The 15,935-nt window shown below is 39.2% G+C and overlaps 1 protein-coding gene across 7 annotated transcripts in view; it reads right to left on the reverse strand.

The window, feature by feature from the left end:
- Positions 1 to 3,652: 3,652 nt before the first annotated feature.
- LOC124965638 (contactin-associated protein-like 3) overlaps positions 3,653 to 15,935 on the reverse strand; it is a 214,880-nt gene continuing 202,597 nt past the window's right edge. For 2 of the 7 annotated variants that reach the window (XM_047526727.1, XM_047526724.1), the window contains exons 19-24: positions 15,317 to 15,541; positions 13,992 to 14,125; positions 13,080 to 13,167; positions 8,259 to 8,495; positions 8,083 to 8,154; positions 3,653 to 4,858 (exon numbers count right to left, since the gene is read on the reverse strand). In XM_047526727.1, coding sequence (XP_047382683.1) covers positions 4,737 to 4,858; positions 8,083 to 8,154; positions 8,259 to 8,495; positions 13,080 to 13,167; positions 13,992 to 14,125; positions 15,317 to 15,541 — 878 coding nt within the window. In that variant the 3' untranslated portion in view covers positions 3,653 to 4,736. Of the gene's footprint in view, positions 4,859 to 6,819; positions 7,941 to 8,082; positions 8,155 to 8,258; positions 8,496 to 13,079; positions 13,168 to 13,991; positions 14,126 to 15,316; positions 15,542 to 15,935 lie in introns of those variants that run through there. The other 5 variants (XM_047526722.1, XM_047526721.1, XM_047526723.1 and 2 more) reach the window with 4 other exon arrangements.

A 15,935-nucleotide genomic window follows, 5' to 3' on the forward strand; every position in this document is an offset into this window, starting at 1 on the left:
AGCACCGGGTTACCCTTATTACCCAGAGTTAAAAAAAAAAACCCCAAACAAAGAGACAAAGAGAAAGTCTATCTTTAGGGGACCTGAAGGTCTCCTCTATTCCCCCTTTTTGTTTATAAAGAACATTTTTGAGGGTGAGATGTGTATGTTCAACAATACCTCGTTTTTGTGGGTTATAAGGTACATCTGTGGTTAGAGTTATTTTAATTTTAGTGAGGAATTGGTTCTTACCAATTTTAGTTTTTAAAGAAAAATTTAGACTTTATAACGTAGTACAATCTTTAACAGTTGTTTAACCATAATTGTATAAACCCCTATTTTTAATAAAACTTAAGAGACACAAAGTTAAGAATGAATTGGTGTTTCTAAGAAATCCTTGTCATTTTACCATGTCATTTTACCATATAGATTAAACTTTGGCTTATATCAGAACATTAGTATTTCACCTTAGGAAAAACCTTAAATAGCTTTAGCTGTTTTACATACACACAACCAACTTAGTTACACACAGACTTGTTGAAACTTGCCCTTTGTTACACACAGACTTTCTTATCCAGAAACATATTCTTTTCCTTTTTATTAAATACATTTTCAAACCCAGAACCTTTTATTTTCTCTTTCCTATCAGTTGACCCCTTTTTGTTTACATTCTGAAACAACTCTTATGAAATTTCTGAATTTAAATAAGTCACCCTATTTTAATAAGATTAAATATATTGTTGTTTATAGTACTCTTAATTGAAACACAGTTGAAACTTTTGGGACCCTATGTATATAGAATTCCACTTGTTAGGACATAACTTTTAGTAACCTTGTTTTTAGTTTAGTGATGACACAAAGCAATTTTAAACCCTTTTATTTACCATCCTATGAGAACACCAATAAGGTTTAAGTATGATACCCCATGGAATTAAAGGAGTTAAGAGTACCTGATGTTATTTAACAATTAGCATTTTAACTTTGTAAATTAACCAGAAGTCTCTACAAACACATTTGAGTAATCCCATACATGTTAACTCCAATTTATTTATTTTATAAAACCAAGATATCAGACAAGTGTCCTGAACAGGATCTGCTGCCTCTTTCCTGTTAAAGAAAAGTCCTAGAAGCAATTGATATTAGACATTGTTTAACATTAACATTTCATTAGTTTGACCACCTGGAGACTTGTAAGTTATTTTTAAAGACATTTTACTTTTATTAGTTTACTCAATTTGAATTGAACCCTTTTAAATCACGTGAATAAAAGTATTTGGATCCATTTTTAAATTTTAATTTAAGAGCTCTCAGTTTTGACGCAGACAAGACATGACATTAGACAGCACAACATAACATATAACACAAAATTAAAGGCCTTGTAACTTTATAGGTAAATGTTCATTGCAATGAAACAGCTGTTCAAAAACTTCAGTTGAATAAAAAATAGAACTGATCAAAAATAAAATCATTAACCTAGGTATGTAGGATTAAAATTATGAGCTCAAAAATACAGCATTAAAGAAAAAACAAAACAAAACAAGAATCCTGAAGAATAAGTCAGTTTTATGCAGCGGCCCAGGAATTTAAAACGGACACTTTTTTTCTTCTTTTCTTCTTATCTTTAGGTTACCCCCCTTTTCTCCTTGAGACTTTACATTCCAATGTGGCAGGGGGAGGGAGGATCACCTAGGACTTTTTAACCCTTTTTTTCCTGGTTGAGAAATCAGGTTAGGTTTGAATGCAGAAAACCACAAAACATTATTTTTTACTACTTTCAAGGAATGGAGCTGCTGAGCTCTCTGCCTAGGGGGACCCTCCCCTAAACTGATTTCCCTCTTTCTAACAAGTTGTTCCTTACACCCACTTTTATTTTTATTTTAGTTTGTCCCTGATCTTATTGACGCCCTTTTTGATGTTTTAGACCTTTTCTCTTATATTTTCTCCAAAACCTGACTGCCCTCAGTCAGAGGCTCCACAAAAGAGTGTTTTATAACTATTGCCCACAGGTCTCGAGTCTTCACCGGTGTCAATGTCCGTGATTCCCCAATAACTCCCTAAGAGGCTGCTACATTCCAGTCCCAGACAGTTCTGTTCCTATGATTAAATCTTACAGCACTAAGAGCTCCAAGCACACAAACAAGCCACACAACAAACACAAAAATAACACACCACACACACAGTTTGGTACCACTTCATAAATTGAGACTAATTTTACCGGGCAACGAACCTGCCTTCTGTGAACTGTTACCGGGCTTAAAGCCTATTAATCTTTTCTCTGCGACCGGGCTTAAAGCCTATTAATATTTCTCTGCGACCGGGCTTAAAGCCTATTAATATTTCTCTGCGACCGGGCTTAAAGCCTATTAATATTTCTCTGCGACCGGGCTTAAAGCCTATTAATATTTCTCTGCGACCGGGCTTAAAGCCTATTAATATTTCTCTGCGACCGGGCTTAAAGCCTATTAATATTTCTCTGCGACCGGGCTTAAAGCCTATTAATATTTCTCTGCGACCGGGCTTAAAGCCTATTAATATTTCTCCGCGACCGGGCTTAAAGCCTATTAATATTTCTCCGCGACCGGGCTTAAAGCCTATTAATATTTCTCTGCGACCGGGCTTAAAGCCTATTAATATTTCTCTGCGACCGGGCTTAAAGCCTATTAATATTTCTCTGCGACCGGGCTTAAAGCCTATTAATATTTCTCTGCGACCGGGCTTAAAGCCTATTAATATTTCTCTGCGACCGGGCTTAAAGCCTATTAATATTTCTCTGCGACCGGGCTTAAAGCCTATTAATATTTCTCTGCGACCGGGCTTAAAGCCTATTAATATTTCTCTGCGACCGGGCTTAAAGCCTATTAATATTTCTCTGCGACCGGGCTTAAAGCCTATTAATATTTCTCTGCGACCGGGCTTAAAGCCTATTAATATTTCTCTGCGACCGGGCTTAAAGCCTATTAATATTTCTCTGCGACCGGGCTTAAAGCCTATTAATATTTCTCTGCGACCGGGCTTAAAGCCTATTAATATTTCTCTGCGACCGGGCTTAAAGCCTATTAATATTTCTCTGCGACCGGGCTTAAAGCCTATTAATATTTCTCTGCGACCGGGCTTAAAGCCTATTAATATTTCTCTGCGACCGGGCTTAAAGCCTATTAATATTTCTCTGTTACCGGGCTTTCTAGCCTTACATACTTTATTACTTTATTGCTTTATTATTTTATTACTTTATTACTTACCACTTAACTTACCCTTGTCTGTGAAAAATTATTGCTCTTTGGCTCCCGGGTTTCGGCGCCATTTGTCGCGCTCCCTGCCCGCAGAGAGACACGACACCTGGTTCTTTTCAGCCCTTTTATTGCGCGCACCCCCATCCTCTCAGTTCTTCCTTTGTCCCTCTTTTGAGGAACTTACACTCCAATATATACAGTACTTGTAACCAATCAGCATTTTTGCACGAGGGGAGAGCATTAACAGATACAGGCAGCGAAGGCAGGCATATAGTGGACCTGTACTGTCCATCAGGGAGCTTAGCCAATCCCTGGAACTTCCTCAAGATAATGTCAGTTGTTTGTGCAAAAGTTAACTGCTCTGGCTCACTGCCAGGCGCCATCTTAGCCTTGCCACACCTAGGGCCAGGGGTCCGGCCGAAACCCCGACACATATCAGTAACAATCTTTAGAAAAAAGAGAAATATTGGACTCAGGGACTTGGGTTTGATCCCCAACACTGCAGTCTCCCCCTCAAAAAATAAAAAAATGAAAAAGAAATATAAATATAGAATGATAAAAAAACTGACCTAATCTCTCAATATTGGGGGTAAATAAGTTTAAGATTGTGTTTCCTTCAAGTATTATTAATATAAATAAAGAATACATCTTTTTCAGTACAAGAAGTAGTATTTATACGTGGTTGTAAATTTAGTTAAAAGCATAATCACAATTTACAAAAACTATAATTACAAATTACAAAGAAAATAGGCGGATCTAATTGACATCCTGTATGCATCTTGTGTTACCTATCAATTTTCTGGTCCATTACAAAATTCAATATTAAAATTTTATCACCAACATTCCATATTGATTTCAACATTAAAATTTATCAAAATGATTAAAAACAGTCAATTAGAAAAAGCAATACACCAAAAATAATGTTTCCAGGCCTCTATTGCATTATATCGACCATCAGATAAGGAAAGTAAACACACTATTAATTTTTAGCAGGCCCTTGGCTCTGGATCTCAGGACTACGGAAATGCTGGTAAAAGTGATTGAAGAAGCATTTCCTGTCTAAAAAAAAATATCAGCAGAGGAACAGGAAAGGGATCCCATATAAACTCTGAGCAATAAAGAACATTCGAGTTTGACTTTGTCTTTTACACATGAACAAAACTTCTCTCCCGTTTTTTAAGTAGGACCAGAGCCTTGTGGCCATTTTCTCAGCTAAAATTCACAATTATTATACAAATAAAATTTCTGTGTTAGAAGAGAGCATTCCTTCTGGGGCACACTACTAACAGTGGTGAAGGAGGAGCCCTTCTTCACTGCTACGTCACTTGCACTGGAGGGAGGTATCCACCAAGGGAGAAGGGGCCTCCCAGTACCCGAGGTCCTCAGCAGGTGGACAGCACTTGCCCACCCACGGTGAGGGCCAGAACAGGACAGTCCACAGTAGTGGGGGTGGATCAGCCTGTCTGCCAACCAGGAGACGCTGACTCTCAGGACTGTGTCTTGACAGGGTCACTTCTCCGAGTGGTCCTAGCATTCTTCATCCTGTGAAACTTTGGATTCATTTTCTTTGCGTAACTTTCTCTGTTGGTAAATGCGTATGGCTATAGCAGAAATGCAGAGCAAAATAAATATCACAACTGCTATCACACCTAGGGAGGGAAGAGGACAGAAGAAACCAAGTCAGACTATAAATGGTGATTTTGCCCTAGCTGGGGGCTTTGCCAACATTACTGCCTAATCAGTTGGGTTAAAATAAACCAACCACCTACTGTATCATAAGTTGAAACCATCAAACCTCAGGAATGTTAAGACCCAGTGGTTTCATAACATTTGGTATACTTTTGAGTTTCCATGACTTTTGGACATGGCCGGGGTACTCCTTTTTCCCTAAAGGCCTGTGATTGGAATTCAGCAAATGCTTTTGTACTTAAAAGCACAAACAGGACTCAGGAAGCTAGGGCAGGAGGATCACAGGTTCAAAGCAAGCCTCAGCAAATTAGTGAGGCCCTAAGCAACTTAGCAAGGCCCTGTCTCAAAATAAAAAATAAAAAAGGTTGGGGATGTGGCTCAATGGTTAAGTTCCCCTGGGTTCAATCCCTGCTACCAAAACCAAACCAAACCAAAACAAATAACAACAACAACAATGAAATGCAAACACACACAAGACTCTGAGACCAAGTTTTCAATTATCTTAAAAGCATAGCATGTTTAGCACCATCATAGAATAAATGTTAATAAATGTCATTTTTAGTATAACTAACTGGATACATTTTTTTTTATTTTATTTTTTTTCAGTGCTGGGATTGAACTCAGGGCCTTGTGCATGTGAGGCAAGCACGCTACCAATTGAGCTATATCCAGCCCCTGGATACATTTTGATGAAATATTTTTATAACTTTTTAGATTTGTTTCGATGCTAGAGATCAAACCCAGGGCCTTGCACATGCAAGCCAAGCAATCTACCACTGAACTATGTCCCCAGCCTCCAAATACTTTAATGACAGCATACTTTTGAAATGCAGTAGTGTAACATAAATGTAATCAATCCCTATTGCCCAAAATATTGCAGGAATATTTAAGTTTATTTGTGTGGAATGTGGACTATTTGAAAGAGCCAGGTGTAAAGGTTCTAAAGTATTGACACCTTTAGCTCTGCCAGTGGCTGTCAACCCTAGCTCATGCTGAATCAGTAAACGAGAACACCTGAGGAGAGGACCTGGCGCCTCCTTCTAGTTCAAGGCTGTAACTGATAGCCAGAGAGCTAAAGCACCCACAGAAAGCTGCTCCTGAGGCAATCACATTAGTGAAGAATGAAAGTCAAACCTGTGCTACTCCAAATAACTATGTATGAAGAGGAGCATCCACTGCCCACACAGTAAGTGTAAGATCATTCACAAAGGCATCAATTCGTATCTCCAGTTGGTAACTGTTACGAAATGAAGACGTGTCTGTGAAGACCCAGGGGAAATCTGCCCGAACACATTCCTTCTTTCCCTCCTCTCTTCAGGGAGTTCATCAGAGTTTCTCAGGGGAGCCCAAGAGCCCTGCTAGGACTTACTGTTGAACAGCAGAGAATCTTGCCAGTGATATTTACTCAGTGGTTAAGTTCCCCTGGGTTCAATCCCTGCTACCAAAACCAAACCAAACCAAAACAAAACAAATAACAACAACAACAACGAAATGCAAACACACACAAGACTCTGAGACCAAGTTTTCAATTATCTTAAAAGCATAGCATGTTTAGCACCATCATAGAATAAATATTAATAAATGTTATTTTTAGTATAACTAACTGGATACTTTTTTTTTTTTTTTGCAGTGCTGGGGATTGAACTCAGGGCCTTGTGCATGTGAGGCAAGCACTCTACCAATAGAGCTCAGAAAAACTTGCCAGTGATATCTGACCAATAGCAATAAAATTCCAAAAATAAGGTTTTGTTGTTGGTATACCATTGAGTACTTCTCTTCAAGAAGGTCTGGGGCTAGCTCTGACATTTTGCAAACACTTCTAGGACTTGGGATCCTATTCTGAAATGTTGAACATCTTTAAATTGCTTTTGCATTGCAATGAATAACAACAACAAATAACAAAAAACAAAATAACAACAAATAACAAAAAAATCAGGATTTATTAAGGATTAGATTTGATTTAAAATCTAACACAAAAGTAGTCTTTTTAGATCTGTTCTATTGACTACATTCCCACATAAAACTGCATACAAGTGGTGTTTTGCTCATTGGATCATGTATTATTTTATTTTATTTCAAAGAGAAAATTGAGATAGTGACAAATGTTAATACATGAAAAAAGATATTTAATCAGGTCTTCATGATATCTGAATTGTTTTCTACCATTTTATAGGAAAAAAGTTTACTTTAGAGGAAAAAGGTTTACTATGAAGAGCCTATAGAACAAGTAAACAGTATTTCAATAATCCATTAATTAATTGGTGAGGAAAAATGAACTCATTTTTTTAACATCAGCTCTGGATAAATTATATTTCAGGAAAGTGAAACATTGTTTTCATTGACAAAAAGATATGTTTAGATCGTATTCAATTTTACTTCCACTGAAGGAAAACTAACCTATCAGACTAACTGGCGAGTACAATGAGAAGTGAAATAACGTGGTTTGCTGTACAGCACGGAGAATGTGCCTGGCGTCGCTGAACGTTGCGGCTAAACATAATGCACCTCAAGTAATGTTCAGCATATTTGAATTTTTAAAAGGTTAAAAAGTGAAATATCAAGTGAAACATCTAAATCATGCAAATTGCCTTTTTTTAAAAAGTGTCATAACACACGTGCTCTGATCATTATCTTGGCTTTTGGCTTAGGTTTTCATGGCTTTGAATGTAATTACTTGGGGCAATGTCTTGCACCAGTATTTCTATCTATCTGTCTATCTATCTGTCTATCTATCCCAAACATCCTAGGGAATACAGCTGTTTTCAAAATAAGAACTTTTCATTATTTTGTAACTTTTTCTTTACTTTTTCCCTCGGACTGCGGTTGGAATCCAGAGGCTTCCTCTACCACGGAGCTACATCACCCGCCTTTTTTATTTTGAAGCAGGGTCTTGCTCAGTTGCCCAGGCTGGCCTCGAACCTACCATCGTTCTGCCTCTGCCACCCGAGTAGCTGGGATCACCGACGTGCGCCACCATGCCGACTTCTGTTTTTGAAAACTGTGTTTTCAGTGGAATTCTCACACCAAGCATCTCCTGGGGAGCTGGTAAACATCAACTCAGAAACCCAACACAGTACAAGCACCCTTTCACCTCCTGGAGTGCTGACTCTTGGTATATTTTCCTATCGCATTAATACTGTCAAAAGTGACAGCCATGCCAAGGTCGAGTCCCTTCAGCCGTTACCTCCGATGACCCCGGAGTCGCTTCGGTTAGCATTCACCAAAGGCTCTCCCTCCTCGTTCGGTTCCGGATGACCTAGGATGGAAAAGGGAGACTGGCCCAGGGCTTTTGAGACCTTCTCCTCCATGCAAAGCAGCGCGGTCCCCAGGCGTGCGGGGAGGGGCAGCGGGGCCACGCACCTGCGCCACCTGCGCCACCGGCGCGCCGGGGAGCCAGCTCCCGCGCTCCGTCGCCCGGCTGCGCCCCCGCCGCGCAGCGGGCCCCGGCGGCCACGTGGCCGCGGACGGTGACCCGGGCAGGTCCGCCGGGACGCAACGCCTTCAGCGGGGCGGCGCGGCCGAAGCGCACCGCCGAGAGGCAGCCGGTGAAGCCGCGCGCCGCCGCCCGCCGCGTGTCCGGGTCCGCGCCCGGGGGCTCTGCGGAGACAGAAGCGACACTGTTAGGGCGCAGGGGCGCAGGAGGCAGCGTGGGGGTCCCACCTGCACGCCCGGCACCGGCCACCAGCTGGGACCTCCCTGCGCTGCCTGTGCGTTAGCGGAGGCGCCCGGGGCTACCGCCCGTTGGAGAGGCAGATAGCTAACTGGCAATGTCAAGGGCCAGAGCTGCGCGGGAGAGAGCGGTGCGCGGGCTCCCAGGCAGCCTCCTAACTCAGCCTTTAGTGACAGATGGGAAAACCTCAGTGGAGCTCCCAGCCAGCCATCCGAGGGACAGGAGTGAGCCCACTCCTGGAGAGGACCGCGCTCTGGAATACTGGCTTTTCTTATTTTATTCAACTGTTATCTTTTATGATGTACAGTCGTTTTATGGTGTGTGCAAATAGTTTTCTCTTTGACATTATACAATACAAAATGATTTTACATTAAATAATGGTATTTTGAAAAGGAATCATATAGTTTTGGAGACTTTCTTCTTTTGAATGGAGAATATTAACATTATAAAATCATTTAATTTGGAGGTGATGAAACAGAGAGCTCTCCTACAACCTCAATAAATGACTAAGTAGATAATGATCACTGGATATACTTTTTTTAAAGAGGGAAAATCTGAAAGGAAGTAATCACCTTGCTTACTCTGAGTATACAAAGCAATCAGTCATTCAACAACCTGGAAGAACCCCAAGGGGGAAACACTCCTAGCTAACAAAACACTGTTAGTAATTGTTTCTCAATAGAACACATTTTTTGTAGAACTCAACACTTACTGAAGTGACCTGAATTCTATTTTCCTATTGCCTTGTCAAGGTGACCTGGTCAAAACTCTTCATTTCTGTACCCTTTTGGCTGATTAGCTCTAATAAGAAATGTCTGTGGGTCACTGTGGCCCCCTCTCTGGGTACTTTCTACAACTCCATGGTCCTGTACCTGGATTCCTTCCAATTCTCTCTTCCATCAAAGCCTGTTCTTGAATAAATTCACTTTTGCATAAATACCTGATTATGGTTTCTGATAACACTATAAGAAGTATATGTATTTTAGCAAAAGGGAAGACTTGGTATAAAAGAAAGAAATCTCTGGGCTGCGGAGATAGCTCAGTTGGTAGAGTGCTTGCCTTGCAAGTACAAGGCCCTGGGTTCAATCCCCGGCACTGCAAAAAAAAAAAAAAAAAAGGAAGAAGAAAGAAAGAAAAAAAAAAGAGAGAAAGAAATCTCTGATTATAGAATTTGAAATATTAGCACTTGAGGAGGCAGAAAAGATATCTGAGGTAGAGATGTCACTTGGTGGAATGGAAAGAAAAGAAAGCAAGCAAGTGGACAGGTTTTACATTGTGCAGTATGGTAGACACGAGCCACATGTGATCATTGCAAGTCAAATAAATTAGAATTAAATAAAATAAAAAATTTAGTCCCTCAGCTACACTAGCCACATTTTACTTGTTTAAAAACTAGATGTGCCTAGGAATAACTGTGTAGGACAGCATAGATATAGGGCTTGTTCACCATCCCAGAAAGTTCTATTCGCTAGCCTTGGTCTTTGAGACTTAAGATGGCAAAGACCTCAAAACATCCACGAAGTTCCCTGACTTTCAGTTAATGAATTAAGTTAGAAAATCTCAAGAGTTTTCTACTGGATTTCTACTAAATTATTTCTAAGGTTTCCTCATATTACGGATGACATAAAGAGGGGTTAACTTATATGATTAATCTTGGATCTTTCTTGAGAAACAATGTAAAATCTCATATCTTCTCGACTTTGTAAAAGATTTCTTGTGTTTTCAGTCTATACTATTGAAAGAAGTGAGTTGCCAGAGGCTCAAGTGTTTCTCTAAGTTTTCACCCGATTAACCAAGAAATGTAAGACCTGACAGTGCTTTGCCCCAACAGCTTCTCAAGTTTGTTTGGAGCAAGCAGTCTTGAGGGATAAGGTTATCTTTCCCTGTAGTACAAGGAATAGGCTTGCTGACTGCTTGCTACAAAACCTGTAGGTTCCCTAAGCTATGTGTTCCTCAGCTACAATGCAGACTCACCACAGATGCAGCATTGACCTGCATGCTTATCACTGCTGCATAAGACTTAATGCATAGGGAAAACAGTGCAGATGGCTAATGTTCATGAAACTTGCTATATGAATAATAGAGCCCTTTATTTCTGACCCAGGGATCTTGTCACCTGCCAGCATCTGTAAATCAATTATAGACTTCTTTAGTATCTGCTAAATTACATAAAGCAAATCTCTGACCCAAACTACAACAACCCTTCTAAATGAGGCAAATAGTATAAAAGTAATATAAAAGACATAGCTCCATTGAGTTTTACATGTTATGTCTTAGGTGACATTTCCTTTTAGAACTCAAAACACAATTTCCAGAAATGGTTCATTACCAAAATCATTTGGCATTCTCATATCTGGGTAATTGTGATGATATGTAAATATTTACAGGCTACTCCTTTGTTTAGAGGCTGGGGAAGTAGTTCAGTGATAGAACACTGGTCTAGCATACACAAGGCCCTCTGTTGAATCCACAGTACTGCAGGAAAAAAACTAATTAATTAATTGACAATAAAATGTAAAAACTTACAGGCTATTGCTTACTTTCTGAGAGGAGATAAAAAGACAGGTTCAGCTTCTATAGTTCTTATTTTGTTTTGATTTCTTTTTTTCAGTTTGTGGTTAAACACACACACAAAGAGTAAAATCAAAAAGAATAAAAATCCAGAATATTTGGAGAAAGAGTCTAACAAAGGTAACAGGTTACCTCTCGTGGATTATAGTATTTTAAGTATTGACATTCTTGAAGACTCTAGCTCCGATAGAATGCAAAGCTATATAGAAAACTTGACATCAAGAGTTTACATTTAGGTGGGTGTATACTGAACTGATCTTGAGATAATTAACTGCATGGTCTTCATTAAGACTATTCAGAAATGGGAAGATAAGAGCCAGGTGTGGTAGTGCATGCCTGTGATCCCAGCAGCTGGGGAGGCTGAGGCAGGAGGATCCTGAGCTGATAGCCGGCCTCAGCAACTTAGTGAGGTTCTACAGCAACTCAGCAAGACTCCATCTCTAAAGTAAAATATTTTTAAAAGGGCCAGGGAGATGGCTCAGTGGTTAAGCACCCCGGATTCAATCCCTGGTGCCAAAAAAAAAAAAAGAATTGGGAAGATAATAGCATAATAACAGCATGTTAACTTTAATGAATTCTAGGCTATTTCTTCTGAAGAATGGCTAATAATAACAAGCATTATTTTATTATAATTGCTCACATAGTAGCCTATGTTCCTTATTAATATGTTAGCTTAGCTAAGTGTAGTGTCTTTTATTCATAAGCTGCCTCAGTGTCTAATTAAGTACATATCATAAATGTTTGCCAAATATTTTTCAATGAATGGACAAGGGAATGATCCACAGGGGTGATGAGAATTAATATTGATAACTTACCACTGAATGCTTTGAACAACTTTCTTTGGAAAATGAGTGGCTTCTCTATTAGTAAATATGAAAGTCTATTTTATTGTAAGTTAAATGAATAAATATACTTCATATGCATCTCTAAGCTTGACTATAAAATTATAGTCTTGGCATAATTATTAAATGATCTGACAGCAGCAAAAGACAACAGAACCCATCCTGAAATATAGTTGTCCCAAACATGGAGTGTTACATCAGTCTTTGATTATCATTTCATATTTGCCAGCATCGGCAAAATGAATAGTCATCACTTTCTGAGGTCAGTGGCTTCAGACTCCATACTTCATCACTCAATTTGAACTTGCAATTTTAAACTCTAAGTTACATGCCTTTGAATAACATTTAAATTAACGTCTTAACTCCATTTACATACTTATTTGGAAGGAAACAGAAATGTATGCAATTAATATTATTTTTTAATTTGCAATTATCTCTATAGTTTGCATAATTAATAGGGTTCATTTTCATAGCTGACTGACATATTTCTTTCCAGAAAGATAATTTTCCTCAGTTACTATGATGTTAAGTTTAAATTTAAACTTTTCCAATGCATCCTCCCCTGGCAGAATCTTAATCTGGGCACCTTCCCACTCGTGTGAAAGGTATTTATGAGCATGCCTTATCCCTCCTGTATAGTCCCATCAAGGACAGAAACATCAGGCCAAGCAGGACTGAGTTCGGTCTGTATCCATCTGATGAAGGAAATGAACACTCTCCTGTCTTCACTCACAGGTAGTTTTATCACTGAATGGAGGTCCCTGGAGTGGATGCTGGAGTGTCAGCTTCGGTAACAGCTCACTTTTCAAGAAGTGTTAGAAAAATACTGTGACTCATTATGCGTGATTGACAAGAGGGCAGGTAAGTAGGGGGTATTTTTCAAGCGACGCCTCTGCGCATGCGCCAAGCAGCACTTACTCATGCTTCTCTGTGCGCTCAGACAAAAGCCTCATTTGTACCTTGCTTGTCACTCACTGGGAAATTATTATTAAAATACGACAAGGGGCTTCTTTCGGGCATAATGAATGCTTCCAGCGTTTGTGACATGACACTTATGATCTGATGTTTTTGGGGGAGAAAGATCTTTCTGCCACTTACCTAAAACCTTTCCCAACGTGAGGGAGTGGATGGCGTTGAATTCCGTCCCCGAGGACAGGATGACTTGTCTCTGTGCACTCTGGTTAACCTATAAAACGGCCCGTGGGAAGCGAACATCAAAAGGAGATACAGCTTTAATGATAAGGAAGCAGAGACCAGGAAAAAGTGATAAAAGTAAGTCACTTGTAAGGGCTCAGCAATGCTTACATAACTCACCTTAACACAACATTCAGAAGGGGAAACGATTTTATAAACAACCTCTACCTGCCACAGCTGCCTGCCCTCCCCTGCACACTCCCCTTAGGAGGTGTCTGCAATTGGCAGGATCCACAGAGGACGGAATCAATCATTTTAAAAGTAAAAACTTATTCTCTGGGGGAGATCCGATGCAGCCAAAATAAGTGTAGTTTTATGTACAGACTTAAAATATATTTTTCCCTAAGTACCAGTGACAAATGCCTGACTCTCTTCTGACTTGGGTATATTTTCTTATTTATTCTTATTTCAATGAGTGTTTCCTGTACTCGAACCTGTGTTTAAATTGCTGTCCTATCTGTTCTTTTGCTATCACAGGAAGGCAGGCACCTCCTGAAATATTATTAACAAATTCCACCAGTAGTCACCACTATAAACTAGACATTTCCCTGCTGAATAAAGTAAAACACATAAGGATATCTTGACATTTTACAAAGGGCCCAAGAGTAATAATTTTGACAGAATCATTGCTAAACTAACACAACAAACTAAGCCCCCGCCTCTAAACCCTGGCTATATTGGGTTTTCTGTCTTTACCGGTGGAGAGCACTGAATGAGCTGCTCTTTTGTTAGAATTTATCATCAGACTTTTGCATTAGATTATTCATTCTCAAACTCCTAATGGTGGTTACTGGGACTTTGAATTTGCTGCATTACCTCTACAAAGACCACAGCTTCCTCCCTGTCGATCTTCAGCTGGTGAAGGTGCCCATCCGCCATGTTTTTAAAATCAAAGTTAAAAACATCTGGATCTTGATGTCTGTCTAGCTTGTACCTGACTTGCAAACTTCCTGAAGAGGACAATAAATGACATTTTAAATTCCAATGCTATTTTACAAGTCTCTAATGAAGATCCTACTACTGCTCTGTGTACCCTTGACTCTATTTAGAATTGACTTGAATGCACTCAGCACTTGCCTCTTCTGCACTAGTGGAGACCTAGGTGCTATTCCAGTGCCAAACTGAGTCCGTTGCACTGTTTTTAAGTCAAGACTGAGTGCACTGATAATCATCCATCTCCCAAATCTTTCTTAAACAAAGTGGTTTAAATTATACATATGAAACCTCAGAACTTAAATCTAAATTATGACTATATTTATTTTATGAAATGATGAAACTGTATATCACATTGTGTCAATATTCAGTTTCTATCATAACTTCTTTAATAAGGCCTATTTCGATGTTTCTGATATGTGCATTATTAAATTTTTATTCTACAACCAGAGTTTCCTGCTGAAGTTGTCTGCCATAACCAAAGAATAGGGAAGAGAAAAGTTTTGTTAGCAGATGAGGTTTCTAGAGTTTTCGTATGTTCCAACACATACACAGCTCTCCTACACAGGTACCTGCATGGCTCATAACTCTCTAACGGCTTATATGAAGATTCTGATTCTATGGGGTTTTCTGGAAATCAGATGTTTGTCTTAACTCCTAAATATAAAGCATGCCCACCTGGGAAAGCCCTGCAATGCCCCAGCTGCCACTGGTTGAGAGATTGTCCCCTCGCTGTTCTTAGGTGGATGTCACCTAACTGGCTTCTCAACCACAGATGAGATAAAAAACTGCCACATTATCCACTGCATAAGAATTTTGGCTTTTATATAGTTCCAGGATATCATCCATATTAAAGCTCTTCTACTTAGAATGAGCAGGAAATGAATACCTGGCAAATATCTGAATATCTTATTTCAAACAGACTTAGGTCATCATGGAGTATTAGACATCCCAGCCAGCGAGTATAATTTCATATCAAATCTGTGAAAGTATCAACCTTGTACTGGGAAAAAGCATCTTAATTTAATCTTTAAATACTAGCTTTTATGATAAGCATTATGGATAGTCCTGAAAAGCTACAAGTGCGTCTTTCCTTCGTGGTCGTTTAAATGCTGAAAAGACCCACATCATTACACTCCTATTTTTCTAATTCAGTGTTTTCTTTCTTTTCTTTACTTTTTTTTCCCCTTCACACCAGAGATATTCACCATTGTTGGCCAGGATAACGGAAAGGTATTCCTCATAGAGAGAGCTCACGTAAAGCAGTAAGCTGGGAGCCCACGTGGTCCGGAAGCTCAGGGTGATGGTCTCCCGGGAAAGTGTCACCTCCCTGTGGAATGAAGAAGCCAGGGAACTGGCGTTTCCACTTAAGGGGTGATGATCTTGAAAATTATAGGTCACTGAGGAGCCCGTTTCAAAATATGCAGAAATCTCTAGAACAAAAAGCACATTTTTGTCATATTAACAGGTTAAATACGAGTCTTGCTGGAAATCTATTTATGTAGACTTTTTATTGTGTTTATTCATATAAAGTGACAGCAGCACAATCTGTCTTCTGTGTTTTGGGTGCCCCATCTGTACAACCAGCTGACCTCTGACTAAAATCATTTGAAAAAAAAAAAAAAAAACTCTCTGTATTGAACATGTACTGACTATTTTTCCAGTCATTATTCCCTAAACAATACAGTATAACAGCTATTTAGATAGCTTTACATCTTTTAAACTGTATTTAAAGAAAGAATTCAATCCTTTTATCTTGGGAGATAAAAATGGCAGAATGTTTTCCTGTTTTGATTTTTTTCATGTTTTAAATTCCTTAAAAAATAA

Source organism: Sciurus carolinensis, chromosome 15 (assembly GCF_902686445.1).
Source record: "Sciurus carolinensis chromosome 15, mSciCar1.2, whole genome shotgun sequence".
NCBI lineage: Eukaryota > Metazoa > Chordata > Mammalia > Rodentia > Sciuridae > Sciurus > Sciurus carolinensis.